Raw genomic sequence first — 14,996 nt, 5'->3', positions numbered from 1 at the left:
TAGTCAGTCTCAACCTTAGTTGGCACGAGTTATCACGGTTAAAACGGTATTATTGGAACGAATAATGAAACATCAGATACTTTGTTCTTCTTTTCGAACAATCGAGTTTTAAGTGTAAATTCTTATCTCCGACTATATGCAGTACAGCGCGTTTGTCTTATCATAATTGATCTTCTGAGAATTTGGTATAGCCAAGCCCATGAAAGCTTAGGTATCTGCTGTATTGAAGTGTTTAATACTGGTAAAAAAGGAAACAGACTGAGCTTCGTCCTAAAATGGAGCTGCAACATCAAATATATTTATTAGCAGCAATTTTCGGTGGTATCTGCGTACTTCTACTGGTTTTAATTGTGGTGCTGGCAATATATGCATTCAATCTGAAGAAATCGATGACAAAATCTACAGAACCTGAGTAATAATTCATATGTGAAGGCTGCAGTACTAAAAGTTTAAATGATATAATCCACAAATTTCAGAAGAAAGTTTGAAAACTATGGGTTTGAACCTGACATGCCTGTCCACAACATTACGGATGATCTACGGTCTACGAAATCTCAAAATATTCGACGTCTGCCAAGTAAAAGCAATTTGTCAAAACCGTAAGTAACCGGATTCTATTCACCATCGTTATCTATTTTAGATTGAAAGCCCTCGAAGACTACCGTTACAATCTATCGAGATATACCTACAATTCAAGCAATTATCCGATGATTAAGCTTATACTACCACCATATTTTTTTTTCAATTCTCAATTGGAGCACAGGCTAAGAAAAATAAGTGTTCTGTTTTTTTTTGATAATTAATTGGTGATACCTGATACATTGTGTTTTGTCCATAAAATTCCTCTATATTCTGTTTGGCTCAGCCCACCCACGCATCAGATGAAGGGTATACAAAACAAGACATCCGGTCTAACAAGTTTTTTGTAGATACGAACTTTGTACGACTTGTATGTACGATTGAAGTGTCTTGCGAAGTTTGCCATGATGCATTCCTGGATTTCTCTGCTACATGACATGATTCAGCCTATACGTTTTGACAGGACAAACGAATAGATCAACTTAGTTGAATTCAATTGAATTTGGAAAACAAGTTGAACGTGTTCAACATTTTTTTCAGTCAGGTTTGAGGTAAACGAATTCGCCACCTCGAAGTTCCGTGTCTCAGTTGGCGGGTTAACTGGTACACCAGTATAGAGATGAAGGTTTTCCAGGAGAAGGCAGGGCAAAGGCATTTGTCTTTGTCAACTGTTTGTCTGATTGCCGTCCTCCTATGATGTTGTAATAACGGCAGGAAGTTGGAACATTTACCAGATAATCAGATTAGGGTGGACATTAGAGTGATTCAAATTTTGACTTTCTCGCTCCCCTGTGCTTAAACGATTGTTTTTGCTTTTTTAATAGTCCTCCCAAATTTTTAGCTGATTTGGATGTAATTTGATTGTGCACGTGCCATTTGAAGGTTATATGAAAATAACTATGAGAATTGTCACTTATGTACAGGATCGTTTCGTGAAGCAGCCCAGAATCTATTTGAATATATTTAACGCATCGCTATCATAGAATAGATCTTATAAGCTGAAAGGCAGTTGTTGTTGCGAAGCAATCTGACTTTTGTTTGCAAAATTATAAAGAAAACAGAAATGCTCATTATTGATATTGATGTTATTCTTTTACGTGTTAAATTGAATTTCCCACAATTCAGTATTTCCCTAATAACTTTTGTTGCCAGCATCAAATCGTTTAGCAACAAAGGCGATATTTTCCCTTATTAAATTCCCTATGTTGCTAACGTATTCATACATTTTTAGAGCTTAATGGACAATGATGGGGAACGGTTTTTCACAAAAGTTATATAAGCTTCAAACTGCTTGTGCTCAGTCAAATTACATCCAAATTAGCTAAAAATTTAGGACGATTATTAAAATAGCAAATGCCATCGTTTAAGCATAGGGGAGCAAAAAAGTCAAAATTTGAATCACTCTAGTGGACATGTCGTAGCCTCGTTTACTGACTGAAAAACGAAAGCAATCCGAGAGATGCTGTAGCCTAACTCGAGGCGCAACTTACGGTTCTGTGGTAAAGCATGGTTTGACTAACCAAAGGGTGGAGTCAATGTTGCTTGACTGTGTGTATGCTCCATACTGCTTTGGAAGCGTTTCCCGCCAGTGTGTCTGCTCATCGGTAAAAAACAAAAATCCCTGATTTTCCAGAAATGCTTTACATTTATTTCCAGTCAAAACAAACGTTATAGACGGAAGCGGAGACAGCAGACCCGCCTATTTCAGGAGAAGAAACGCCGCCTGGATGAAGCGGATTGCGAGGAGATGGTTCAGCTGTGTCGTTCTCAAGAAACACGCAAGTTCTATAAGAAGCTCAACGCATCCCGCAAAAGCGTCGTGCCGCGAGCCGAGATGTGCAGGGATGAGGATGGGAGCATCCTGACGGACGAACGTGTGGTGATCGAAAGGTGGAAGCAGCACTACGAGGAACATGTGAATAGCGCTGGCTGAGAGCACAGGCAGTAAAAGTCAAGGCAGCGGAAGAGATGACTACGTCAGCTCAGCGGACGATGGAAGCCAACCAGACCCCACCTTGAGGGAAGCTAAGGATGCCATCCAACAGCTGAAGACCAAAAAAGCAGCTGGTAAGGATGGTATCGGAGCTGAGCTCATCAAGATGTGCCCGGAAAAGCTGGCCACTTGCCTGCACAAACTGATAGTCAGGGAAGTCAGGGAAACTGAATCTGGGAAACTGAACAGCTACCGGAGGAGTGGAAGGAAGGGGTCATGTGCCCCATCTACAAGAAAGGCGACGAAGTGTGAGAACTTTCGAGCGATCACCATCCTTAATAACGCCTACAAAGTGATATCCCAGATCATCTGCCGCCGTCTGTCACCAAATAGTGAATGAGTTGATGGGCGGTTATCAAGCTTCGTTGACGGCCGCTCGACAACGGACCAGATCTTTACCCAGCCACCCTCAGCATGGTCTTGCTTTGTAGCCGCGCATCTTACCGCACGGCTAAGGAGAGCCCCTGAAAAAGATTCACCACCACACCAAATGTGTCATGTACAAAACGGTATTTCGGAGTATTCGAGAGAAGGGTGCTTAGAACCATCTTTGGCGGTGTGCAAGAAGACGGTGTGTGACGGCGAAGGATGAACCACAAGCTGGCCCAGCTTTATGGCGAATGACGGACTCTGACGAAATTCTGGACAGAATCCTTTTGGCATTCCGAAGAGACTGCTTTTGCGATTCTGAGGAGAATCCTGGGATTCCGAGGAGAAACCTTTTTTTAATTATGAGAAGAAGACATCCATGACTTCCATGAGAATTCTTCCGCTATTTAGAAGTCTTCTTTGATTACAAGAATTCTCCCAGGATTCCGAAAGAAATCTATTCGGAATTCAGAGAACAATTCTTGTGGGATTTTGAGGTGAACCCTTTTGAGGGGATTCCTTCCAGGGTTCCGAGGTATTCTGGAGTTTCGAAAAGAATTCTTCCACAATTCCGAAAAGAATCCTTCCACGATTCCGAAAAGAATCCTTTCACGATTCCGAAAAGAATCCTTACTGTAGTCCGAGGAGACCTCTTCTGGAATTACCCGGAGAATCCTTCCGGGTTTCCGAGGAGAATCCTTTCGGGATTCTATGGAGAATCCTCCCTAGTTTCCGAAGGGAATTCTACGCGGAAAATATTTCAGAAATGTCTAGGGAAATCCTTCCGGGATTCCGAAATCTTCGAATGATTTCCATTGGAGTTCCAATTAGAATCTCGAAAGAAGTTCCTTAGGAATCCCAAAAGTATTCCCTTGAGAAATCCAAAACAATAGGGGAGACTGGGTAGACTTGATCCCCTTTTCTGATTTCCGATGTATCACAGCCAAAACTAAATAAACATACGCGATTTCCACACAGTCTCTCTAAGAAATATAGTATTTAACTTTACTGATGTATGACAGTCCTTAAATTATTGTTGTTATTGATGCACAATCGATTTTTTAGAGTGATCAATATTTAAGAAGTGATCAATATCATATTTTATTATTATTTATTAACAATTACCATATAGCAACATAAATAATCAAATATTGATTTTCAATGCTTATGCTACTATGCAACATCTAATACCAATAACTACATACTGAATAAGATATTTAGATTCCGCTTAAATAAAGAAAAACTTCTTTCGCACCTATGATTCCTAGGTAAATCGTTCCAAATTCTTATAGCTCGTAGGCGGAAGGAGTCTCTTAAACTGTTTGTAAAACATCTAGGAACGATAAGTAACGAACCTCGCGAAGAACGAGTATATCTAAAAAATCTCGAAGATAAATTGGAGAGTTGTTAATAATTTTGAATGTTTGGATACAGGTTCTAAACTTTAAATGATTTGTAAAATCAGTTCCAAGAATAGCCTTTCTATAATTGGATAAATGATCAAACTTTTTCAGATTAAAAGCATATCGTGTAGCAGCGTTGAATACTTGGTTTAGTTTTTTCGTGTTTTTTTAGTTACAAGGCCAAACAAAATATCACCATAATCAAACAGTGGAACTAAAGGAGACCTGACCAGTTGAATCCGGATATGTTGGGGAGTACACCGTCTCAATAATACAAGCGAGTGTAAGGCATTATAAATTTTACTGCACACGGCATTAACCTGAGGTGACCAGTTCAAGTTAGTATCCATCATTAAACCGAGATTTTTGACGACATTAGAATATTCAATTATATCGTTTCCCACTCTAATTGATGGTACATTCGACAAAACGGCACGTTTTGTGTGAAAAATAATCGTTTGGGTTTTTCCTCCGTTAAGAATCAGGCCGTTTTGCTCGCACCATAGCAATATACTCTGAATGTCAGAGTTCATTCGATTTACCATTTCTGATATTGTGCACGGGGCCCCAGATATGTATAATTGACAGTCGTCTGCATACAGGTGGATTCGACAATGTGACAGATTCAATGGAAGATCATTAATGTACATTGAGAAAAGTAGCGGTCCGAGAATTGAACCTTGAGGCACCCCGCTTAGAACAGGAATTAATTCAGATTGTTGGTTGTTGAAGTCAACGTATTGCAATCGGTTGGACAAATATGACTGAATTAATTTTATGGAGAATTGATCTAAATAGAAGTTATATTTTAACTTGTTACACAATTGTCTATGATCAATAGAGTCGAATGCTTTACTAAAATCAAGAAGAACCAGTAAAGTGACCATCTTCTTGTCTAACGCTTCTCTAATGTCGTTTTCTATTTTAATAAGCGCGGTTACGGTGCTGCATGATTTCCTATATCCAGACTGGAATGGACATAACAGATCATTGTGTGTCAAGTAGTCATTCAGTTGCTGAGAGAGTAGGGATTCGAATATTTTGAGAGGGCACAAAGAATACTGATCGGACGATAGTCTCTTTCAGTAACTGGGTGGTCAATCTTACCTATTGGAATTACTTTTGCGATTTTCCAATCAAGTGGGAAATCTGAGGAAGTGATACAACAATTAAAGATATCCCGAATGTATGAGAGAGTAACACATAAAGACATTTTTAAAACATGTAGTGGAATTGAATCATTGCCAACAGCATCACAAGAAGATTTAACAAACTCACTAAGTATTTCGTCATTTGTAACACACCTAAATGAGAAATTCGGGTGTGTTGCAACGTCGTCATTTTGATTGAATGAAAGTGGAGTGTAATGAGCAACAAAGAATGAGTTCAGAGTATCAGCACTTACATCCCCTCCACCCATACAAGTGTTTGTTTGTTTTAAGCCTAATCGTTTAATGTTCTTCCAAAGTTGCTTAGCAGGAAGGTCAGCTCTTAACTGTGAGGTAAAATATTGACGTTTCGTACGATTGACCTCTTGGTTTGTTAAATTACGAAGACAAGTGAAATTTTTCCATTCACGCTGATTCGCTCTATCGCGTTTCCAACATTCATAAGCCTCGGACCGATTTTTAATCAATCGATGAATGTGAGTATTGATCCAAGGAGTACTTGGATCTTTAATCGTTTTTTTCTTGAGCGGAGCATGCTTATCAAGAATGGTGAAGAATACATCATTGAAACATTTTAGTTTTCCATTAATCCCCACACAATTGAACACACCATCAAAATTTACGCTACGTAAATCAGACAGAAAAGTCGATTGATTAATTTTGTGATATTCACGTGTCCAGTATACATTAGCACCAGGTTTAGGAAGCTTGAATTTGTAATCAATGCAAATAAAATCATGATCGCTAATTCCTCCCACTGATGACTGATAAACGTTCTTCATGTTCTCTGTGCAATTACTTGTGAATAAATCAATGGTGGATGCAGAATCGGGCCTATGACAAGTTGGATGAGTTGGAATCAGTTTAAAGGATAATGCGCTTAAATGATCAATTAGTTTTAATGTCTTGTTAGAGTTCTCCATCATCAAATTGATGTTGAAATCGCCTGTAACCAAAATATTGGGTTCTGTAGAAAAATTTCAGAAACAATGCAGAAAACTGTATCTAGTTTAGCAACTGCCACGTCTGGGGTTTATAGACGACTCCACAGACTAAGTTGGCCTGTTTTAATTTAATAAACAAGTATTCAATTTCGCTTTCTTTTCCAGATTTAGTGATAACAGAGAATTTGAGATTTTTTCTCACATAAAAGGCGACTCCACCCCCTCTTGATTTGTTCTTATTATCGCGATCAGATCTAATAATTTTGTATCCCTCAAGTTCAACTGATATGCTCGTATTTGAAGGTTTGAGCCATGTTTCTACAACAGATAGAACATCTAATTTTGAATTAACAACCAAAGAACGATAGTTTTCAATGTTGCTAGCTAAACTCCTTGCGTTGTGGAGAGCTATTTTAATAAAGTTATTGGACCGTTTCTCTAGAATAGTTTTCATTTTTCCATAATCTAGGGAATGTAGCTTCAGTTTCGAATCGTATATAGACCCATCAAACCGCAAAGGAGCTGAAGAAGTATTGGAATCAGTTAGTGCATTGATATTTGAATCAGTTTGTGCATTGGTATTAGAGTTACTTACGCTAATCATTTCGGTACAAGCAGCTGGCTTGGTACGTTCCCCTTTTTTGGCTAAAACTCGCGAATTTCTACACTTTCTGGCCAATAAAAAGGATTGTTAATTACAGCGACAAGATCTTCAGAAACAGAAAGTTTGAACGATACAAATGATAATTCACTAATGTCCTTATTACGCGGCACTAGTTTAACACAATTTAGCGTAGACTGGTCGATGTTGATGGTTTCTCGCAGATACTCGATGATATCGTCTTCAGTTTGTTCGACGTGAAAAGGTGTGACATAGAACGCCTTCATCGTTTCTTCGTTTGATGTTCGACGCACTGGGGTCGCAGTCTGTTTACCACCTTCAGGCGGCAATCTTGATTTGATGATGGTGGAATAGAGCGGGTGAGATTTGTGCCTTGTGAGTGGTTGCTTGGAGAGGCACTATTTGAAATACGATTCGAGACAGCAGCAACAGCATTGGCTCTCGAGGTGACAGTGGCGTAGGTGGTAGCAGCGGTGGGTGGAGCGGTGGATGGAGCGGTGGATGGAGCGATGACGGCAGCGACGGCATTGATGGAAGAAGTGGCGATGGAGGAGGTAGCGTTGGAGGAAGCGGTGGCAGTAGTGGCAGTATTCGTCTTTGTGGTGGCTTCAGCATTCGTACCCGAGGTAGACGCGACAGGCAACATGATTTCGGTAAGAACCGGTGGTACATTTAATTCACGGTCACGGTTGTTGGTATCATCATTATCCAGAGATATATCTAAATCTCCCACATCTGCAATTGTGTTGTTCGCAGCGCTAGAACGAAGCGACTGATCGAGGTTGAAACGATCGATGCTGTTGTGAAACTCAGTTGGATCGTGCATTGCCGGACCCGACATCGCGAACTGTTGAAGTCTCGTGGAAAAGTTTGAGTCACGTCGAACCGTTGTGGAGATTGACATTAGCCCATTCAGCGTTTTCAGATTTTCGCCAAATTGACCAACCCGCAGATCCATCGAGTCAACACGCAGCAGAAGATCCCTCATCGTTTTCAAGATAACAGCTTCTCGGTCCATAACGCTCGGATGGAAATTTACTCGGCAGGTTTCACAAAACCAGAGTAAACCAACATTAGCTGCCCATGCTTTGAAGTTTGTAACATTCAACCCAACGCACCCAGGATGAAAAACCCTTCCGCACGACCCACTGCACAAAACACTCCTATCAGACCGCGCAAAATTCCTAGCGCACGCCTTACATGCCTCCATGATTACCAATTATCTTCCACCCCACAGATAAATCAACCCAAAAACTATTTCCCTACGACAACGAAATTAAAGTGATGTCGTGAGGGCAGTTTAAAACAGCAAACACCTCGTGCCCAAGCTTATACAGCGTGTTCGTAAAAATCCTCCTTTATTGTTTCGCTTTGCCTTCAATTAAGCCGTTGTTGAACCAGAGCATGCACGTCGATTGAATACTTCGGCTTTTGATACCACCGATCGTACCAAGACTGAGAGTGCTGTCAAAAATCTACTTTTAAAATATTCGGGGGAAATTGATCCCTCTCCAAGAACTTGCTTTGATAAAATTAGAAAGGTGCCCTAAGATTTTTTAAATATTTTTCCTTCAAGATACGCGCAATTTACGAATTGCTATGCGTATACATGAACGATTTTTGTTATTGAATTCGACAGCACATGCAATTTTAAAATTTGGGGAGACTTGATCCCCTTTTTATGATATCTACGCAATAAATAATTTTTCCTGCCAACCCTTCATCAAATCTGTCAAATCTACAAATAATTAGAAGCCTGAGAACAGATTTATATTTTTTTGAATTTTTTCGCCAAATTTTTGTATGGGTGACTAATGGGGGATCAAATGTCCCCATATTGAGACAATAACTTCAAATCCAAATATCCTAAAACTTTGATGGAATGTTGACATTTTCATCAGTACAAATCATTAAGCACATTTATGGCTTTGTGCTGTGAAAAAACGAAAGCATTTGGTCATTGTTATGAAAAGTTATTCAAATTTTGCGTGGCCAATAAAAAAATCTTTAAGAAGGTCAAAACATACAAACCGCCCTGCAGAATAAATAAGATTGCCAATCCAAAAAATAACTCACCACATAAAGATCAATTGTCTAGAGGATCTATACTAAAAAATATGCTAGAATAAAACTACTTTAGTTCTCGATAAAACAGGGGGTGATCAAGTCTCCCCGGGGATCAAGTCTACCCACCTTCCCCTAACCTAAAAATCCAACAAGGATTCGCTTGAGAATCCTAGGATTCCAGCGGAAATCGTAGAAGAATTCCCTTAGTAATCCCAGAACAAAGTTTTCTGGTCATCAAAAGGATATAGATCTGGATATACTCAACGAAGACAGTCGGGATTAGCAGAGGAACCCTTCCAAGATTTCGAGGAGAATAATTCGGGGATTCCAAGAAGAACACTCCTAGGTTTCTAAGCAGAATCCTTCAGGATTCCGAGTAAATCCTTCCGGGTTTCTAAAGATAATCCTTCCAGTTTTCCGAGGAGAATCCTCGCAGTATTTCGAGGAAAATCCTTCAGAACCTTCCGGGAATCCGAGAATCCTTCCGCGATTTTGACGAAAATCATTCCGGATTGCAAGGAGAAACCTTCCGGGGTTCCGACGCTAAAACTTCCGGGATTTCGAGAAGAATCCTCCCGGGATTCCAAGAGTAATATTTCCGGGATTCCGAGAGGAATCCTTCTGGAATTCTGGAAGGCTTGCCCTTGGGATTCTGTAGGGAGGTTTCAGGATTGTAGGACTCTAAAGGGAATCTTTCAGAGAGATTTCGAAGAAATGCCTTCCAGATTCGAAAATCTGAACGGAATCCTTTGGGTATTTCAAAAGGAAACCTTTTGAAAAATCAAAAAAGTAGCCTCATTGGAATCCAGGCTGGATTTCCTTCGGAAATTAAGCATGATTTTTTTTTAATCACAAAGAATTCCAGTTAGAACTCTGAACTAAATTGCTTTTGAGGATTCCTTCCAGAATCCCAGTGCGATTCCCTTAAAACACCTGTAGCGATTTACTTGAGAATTCCAAAAGGATATCCTTGGAAATCTCAAAAAAGTTTCCTTGAAAAATCCAAAAGCAGAAATACTTCTGAACTTCCAAAGGATATACATATATCTGAGTATACTCAACGAAGGACTTTAGTATTCGCAGAGGTATCCTTCCCCGATTCAGAGGAGAATAGTTCTGGGATTTCATGGAGAATTCTTCCGGAATTCAGAGAAGACTCCTCGAAGGATTCCCGAGGTAAATCCTTCCGGGATTCCGAAGGGCATCATGAAGTCAAGATTCTAAAATGAATCCTTCTGGGAGAATTCAAATGTATCCTTTTGAGATTTCGAAAGGAATCCTTTTGGTATTCCAAAAACAAAACTTGAGAAACCAAAAATAATCCCATCGGAATCCAGGGAGGATTTCTTTCGGAGAATAAAAACGTTTTGTATTCGTTATAGAATTTCTAAGGAATTCAGTTCAAACCACCAAAATGATTCAGTTAGGAATCCCGGAAAGATTCTCTTTGGGGGCGCAAAAGGATTTGGTTCAGCAAATTCCGGATTCCGGAAAGAGCTCAGTTCTATAGCCCAGTCAACTATGAATGAAAAATGAAATAGCCTGCAAAATGTTTTTGTTATCAATCGATTTTTCAAGTGCTGTCCAAAATCAAATATCAGAATATCCCCATAAAAAAAATTGGTTTTATTAAAGTAGAAAGGAGCTCTTTGATAATCCTTCAAAATGCATAGATCTTACGACTTGTTGCGCGTATTCATGAACGAGTTTTGTTATTTATACAATTCGACAGTGTATACAGTCTTGGAATTTGGGAAGACCTGATCTTCTTTTTATGATATTAACTCAAGAAATATTTTTTGGTATATAGACAGCCTATTACTCGGTTGAAATTCAGATGGGCTTATTTTCATTGTCATTACACCCAATATTTTTTTTACACGGTTGGTATTCCTTAATTTCCCGGTTAACCTGATTTTTCACGGCTTTTTATACCACCTGAATTTTCTTTGATTTTTTGTGATTTTTTTCATGATTAACTTATAAATTCATTAAAGTTAGAGGTCTTCTTCTTCTTATTGGCATTACATCCCCACACTGGGACAGAGCCGTCTCGCAGCTTAGTGTTCATTAAGCATTGCCACAGTTATTAACTGCGAGGTTTCTAAGCCAGGTTACCATTTTTGCATTCGTATATCATGAGGCTAACGCGATGATACTTTTATGCCCAGGGAAGTCGAGACAATTTGCAATCCGAAAATTGCCTAGACCGGCACCGGGAATCGAACCCAGCCACCCTCAGCATGGTCTTGCTTTGTAGCCGCGCGTCTTACCACACGGCTAAGGAGAGCCCGAGAGAGGAGTTAGAGGTCTTAATGGACTAAAACCCAGACGTGTAAAAAAAGAAGTGGGTGTATAATGTCGGATCGGATTGATTTGACAAAAATTAAGTCAGTTCAATCCAAGTTTTTTTGTTGGGGAATTAGAACTACTGCGTCCTTTAATTAGAACTATTGTAGTAAGCTCAATTAAAGCCTATTTTTCGGGTATTCACACTTAAAATTCTAAGTTTACCGATTGCCGAGATATTGGTTATAATTTTGACGAATTTCGGTAAAATTTTTACCGAGATTTCGGTAAATTTTACCGAGTCATCGGTAATCGTTACCGAGATCTTTTTTTTCGGCAAAATATTTACGAAATTTCGGTAAAAGAATTACCGAATTTCAGTAAAAAAATATTACCGAGATCTCGGCTGTTGGAATCTCGGCAAAAACTTTACCGAGGTCTACAACATAATTTAAGTGTGTTGGCCTCTCGACATGGTCATTAATTGTTCTAAAAAACTCCGATGTGAATATGTATGTGGAAGTATCTGATTGGAAGATTTTGATTTAAAAATGTATTGAAGGTAGCCACTGGGGTGCCAATGGAAATAACATTTTCGAATTTCAAAAAACGACATTGCTCACAAGTTTCATTACCCCAAAATATGATGATATGCAAAATTTCAGCTCAATCGGACATGATTTAGGGGTGCCTAAAATTCATCAAAGTTTTGAAATTTTAACCCATTAAAACTTTCCCAAGGGGGGGTCGGGTTGTTTGCAAAGGAAAAGTCGAAAATCGAATTTTTGTTTTTAGTGCCAAATGACTTAAAAATGCATGAAACGTCAAGATCTGCAATAAAAAAAAAATTGAAAAAATCGATTTTTTCTCTTAGAACATTGGGACGAAATGGTGGGACGACTGATTCTTTTTCGCGTTTGCTTGGCATGGCTCCGACTAATGACGATGCTACTGGCAAAGTATCTCCTTCACATGGTGAAGCATTTTTCTCTCCATGTTTGCCATCAACCATTTTTTTCGTCGAATTTTAACACCGGACGATAAGCAAACGTTTTCGTAGCCAAAAATATCTCCAAAAATATCCTAAGCAAAATTTGAGCTAAATCGTACATGATTTAAGGGATTAATCAAAACGTTTTTTTTTCTCACGGAGGGGAAATTTTTTTTTAATTTTTTGATGCCAAAGAACTCAAAATGCATGAAATTTTGAGAATTGATTTTTTGAAAAAAAAAATCGACAGTTGGAAAAAATTCTTATGGCGAAAACAATTTTTCATCGAATTTAAAAACCGGACGTTACGCATACATTTCCTAAGCCCTAAAATATGCCCCTATGCAAAACTTGAGCTCCATCGGACATAATTTAGGAGTGCTTCCGATTTTTCCGAAGTCCCAATTTTTTTTCCTTCGATGAGACTCGAATTCAAGACCCTCAGTAAGCTAGACTGAGAACAGAATCATGAATTCGAGTCTCATCGAACGAAAGTTGTTGCCTCCAACACAATTTTCAAATCAAAATCTTCCACATAATGTACATACTCACATCGGAGTTTTCTGAATATTGTAAATTAAATAATTAGGAACAAACTGGAATTTTCAACAATCAGATTTGGTAAAGTTGTTTTGTTCATTCGTCTTGTTTTCGTACTAAACCTACTAAATCATTTAAATAATTCTAATTTGTAACTAGACGCAACGATGATGTTCACACCAATGCTCGGCGCTCCGATAAGCGTTCGACCGGCGGTAAAGGACGTGATGATCGGAAGCACCAGCACTCCGAAAGTGGCGATACTTCGGGACGGGATTTCGATAGCGCTTTCGACAACGAGATCAACAATATGTTCGACATCGACGACGACGATGATGACCAGGACAGTGTGATCAGTCAGAGAAATTCTCGCTACAATCATCAAGGTCGTCAAAAAACGTCAGCTCCCCCGCCGCCCTCGTCCGGCGGAATGGCACCGAGCCGAGTAAATCGCGGCAGAAATTCAGGACACCATGATAATCAGCAGCATCAGCAGCAAGGCCGACCGATGAGAGGACAAGGCTATCCGGGTTCAGGGTTCAATTCGGGCAATCCTCACGAGGGAAAAACTTACTTCAATGAACGGGGTATGTATTAGACACGGGGATACTAATAATACAAGTTAATAGATAATAAATAACTAAAATGACAGTTTATTTTTGAATACATTTAATTTCACCATGAAGAAACTGTAAAGTCAGCATCACACTCTGAAGCGACCCCGAACAATTGGTATTCCTCTTGATGACCTCCCGAAAGACACCATTCGCTTTGGTTTTCTAACGATTTTTCTGGCTTTCACTGAGATCGGCAATGGCGGGCCCTTGAAGTATGGTTTTGGAAACATACCTCCACCCGGAAAACTCATTTTCTGCGGCATGGGAGGGAAGCGATGTGGAACGAATGGCATACCTTCGTATGAAATTTCTTCCTTCAATATTATTGGCGGGGCATATTTGTCGACTTCGTAATATTCGATTGAATTGTCCAGTGCTGGATGATTGCGATAAGGTAGAAATTGCGGAGTACTCTGATGATCATACGAAGGTAAGTAGAATGAATCCTCCAGATGGGATAATGACTGGTAGGTGTTTTCTGGCACCATGTCGTAGTAGGGCAGACGATCCATCAAGGGTTCTCTAACTATTTTTTTCGGTAGGTATGGTGCATATATTTCGTTATTAGCAAATTGAGTCGGTTTGCGCAGCATATTTTCATTGAACGACTTGGGAGGCTTCACTATCCGAAGTGGTGGAACGACTGATTCTTTTTCGTGTTTGCTTGGCATGGCTCCGACTAATGACGATGCTACTGGCAAATTATCTCCTTCACGTGGTGAAGCATTTTTCTCTCCATGTTTGCCATCAACCACATGAATGCGGAATTCTTCGTCATCATTTAGAAAATCTTTCCCAATTTCGTTAGACAGTCTTTCCAGTTTAGGAAAAGACGTATACATTTGAGTTTCACTTCCAGGAGTTTCTTCGAATTTCGTCAAAGGACTCTGCATCACACGCCACCCGTCTTCCGTATCCATGCTGGCAGATGGTATGAACTCGCGTTCTAGAATAGAAGTAATGGATATAATTTTCGGCACGTCGGAATCAACTCCAATTACCACTACCTTCCACATAATCTGCCACAGCACAGGCTAACCAAACCACTAATAACGTTTTCATTCGTATCATGGTAATAATCGAAATAAATCAAATCACTTATCGTCTACTTTTCACCGAAACCACCGACAAGTAAATGACTGTTGAACACGGATTGACCCATGTTTTATAGAAAATTATGCTAGCACTTTGTTGTGTGGTCAAGCATGGCCGATCGCAGAAGAAAGTGCAACGAGTTTCGCCAACATAATGATACAGTTGTGATCGATGTGACAGCTATGCCTGACTGTTCTCATACTCATAGCCCATGTGGTACGCCTAGTGCTAGTTAAAAATTGACCTTGACTGCCCAAGAGTAAACCTTGAACTACAGGAGGTGGGAGTGAACAATAACACGAACCGTTAGCAACTATT

The 14,996-nt window shown here is 39.6% G+C and overlaps 2 protein-coding genes across 2 annotated transcripts; one reads left to right on the top strand and one right to left on the bottom strand.

Annotated features, from left to right (window-relative positions):
- LOC134220136 (uncharacterized) lies at positions 1–13,617 on the top strand. The gene is made up of 3 exons (XM_062699131.1): positions 1–412; positions 477–599; positions 13,126–13,617. The coding sequence occupies exons 1-3, from the start codon at positions 276–278 to the stop codon at positions 13,562–13,564; spliced, it is 699 nt and encodes a 232-aa protein (XP_062555115.1). The 5' UTR covers positions 1–275; the 3' UTR covers positions 13,565–13,617.
- A 52-nt stretch (positions 13,618–13,669) lies between these two features.
- On the bottom strand, positions 13,670–14,973 carry LOC134220135 (uncharacterized). The gene is made up of 2 exons (XM_062699130.1): positions 14,591–14,973; positions 13,670–14,529 (listed from the first exon to the last, which is right to left on the bottom strand). The coding sequence occupies exons 1-2, from the start codon at positions 14,652–14,654 to the stop codon at positions 13,670–13,672; spliced, it is 924 nt and encodes a 307-aa protein (XP_062555114.1). The 5' UTR covers positions 14,655–14,973.
- Positions 14,974–14,996: the final 23 nt, after the last annotated feature.

This window comes from Armigeres subalbatus, chromosome 3 (assembly GCF_024139115.2).
Source record: "Armigeres subalbatus isolate Guangzhou_Male chromosome 3, GZ_Asu_2, whole genome shotgun sequence".
Lineage (NCBI taxonomy): Eukaryota > Metazoa > Arthropoda > Insecta > Diptera > Culicidae > Armigeres > Armigeres subalbatus.
Note: the sequence above shows the minus strand (reverse complement) of the source record. Positions and strands in the feature narration are given on the sequence as shown.

Bases quoted from the DNA above. Each gene is read 5' to 3' on its own strand.
- LOC134220135 (XM_062699130.1), bottom strand. From the start codon at position 14,654: ATGATACGAATGAAAACGTTATTAGTGGTTTGGTTAGCCTGTGCTGTG. The intron at 14,530-14,590 runs GTAGTGGTAATT...CTTCTATTCTAG, and splicing joins TGTGGCAGATTATGTGGAAG to AACGCGAGTTCATACCATCT.
- LOC134220136 (XM_062699131.1), top strand. From the start codon at position 276: ATGGAGCTGCAACATCAAATATATTTATTAGCAGCAATTTTCGGTGGT. The intron at 413-476 runs GTAATAATTCAT...CACAAATTTCAG, and splicing joins ACAAAATCTACAGAACCTGA to AAGAAAGTTTGAAAACTATG. The intron at 600-13,125 runs GTAAGTAACCGG...ATTTGTAACTAG, and splicing joins AAAAGCAATTTGTCAAAACC to ACGCAACGATGATGTTCACA.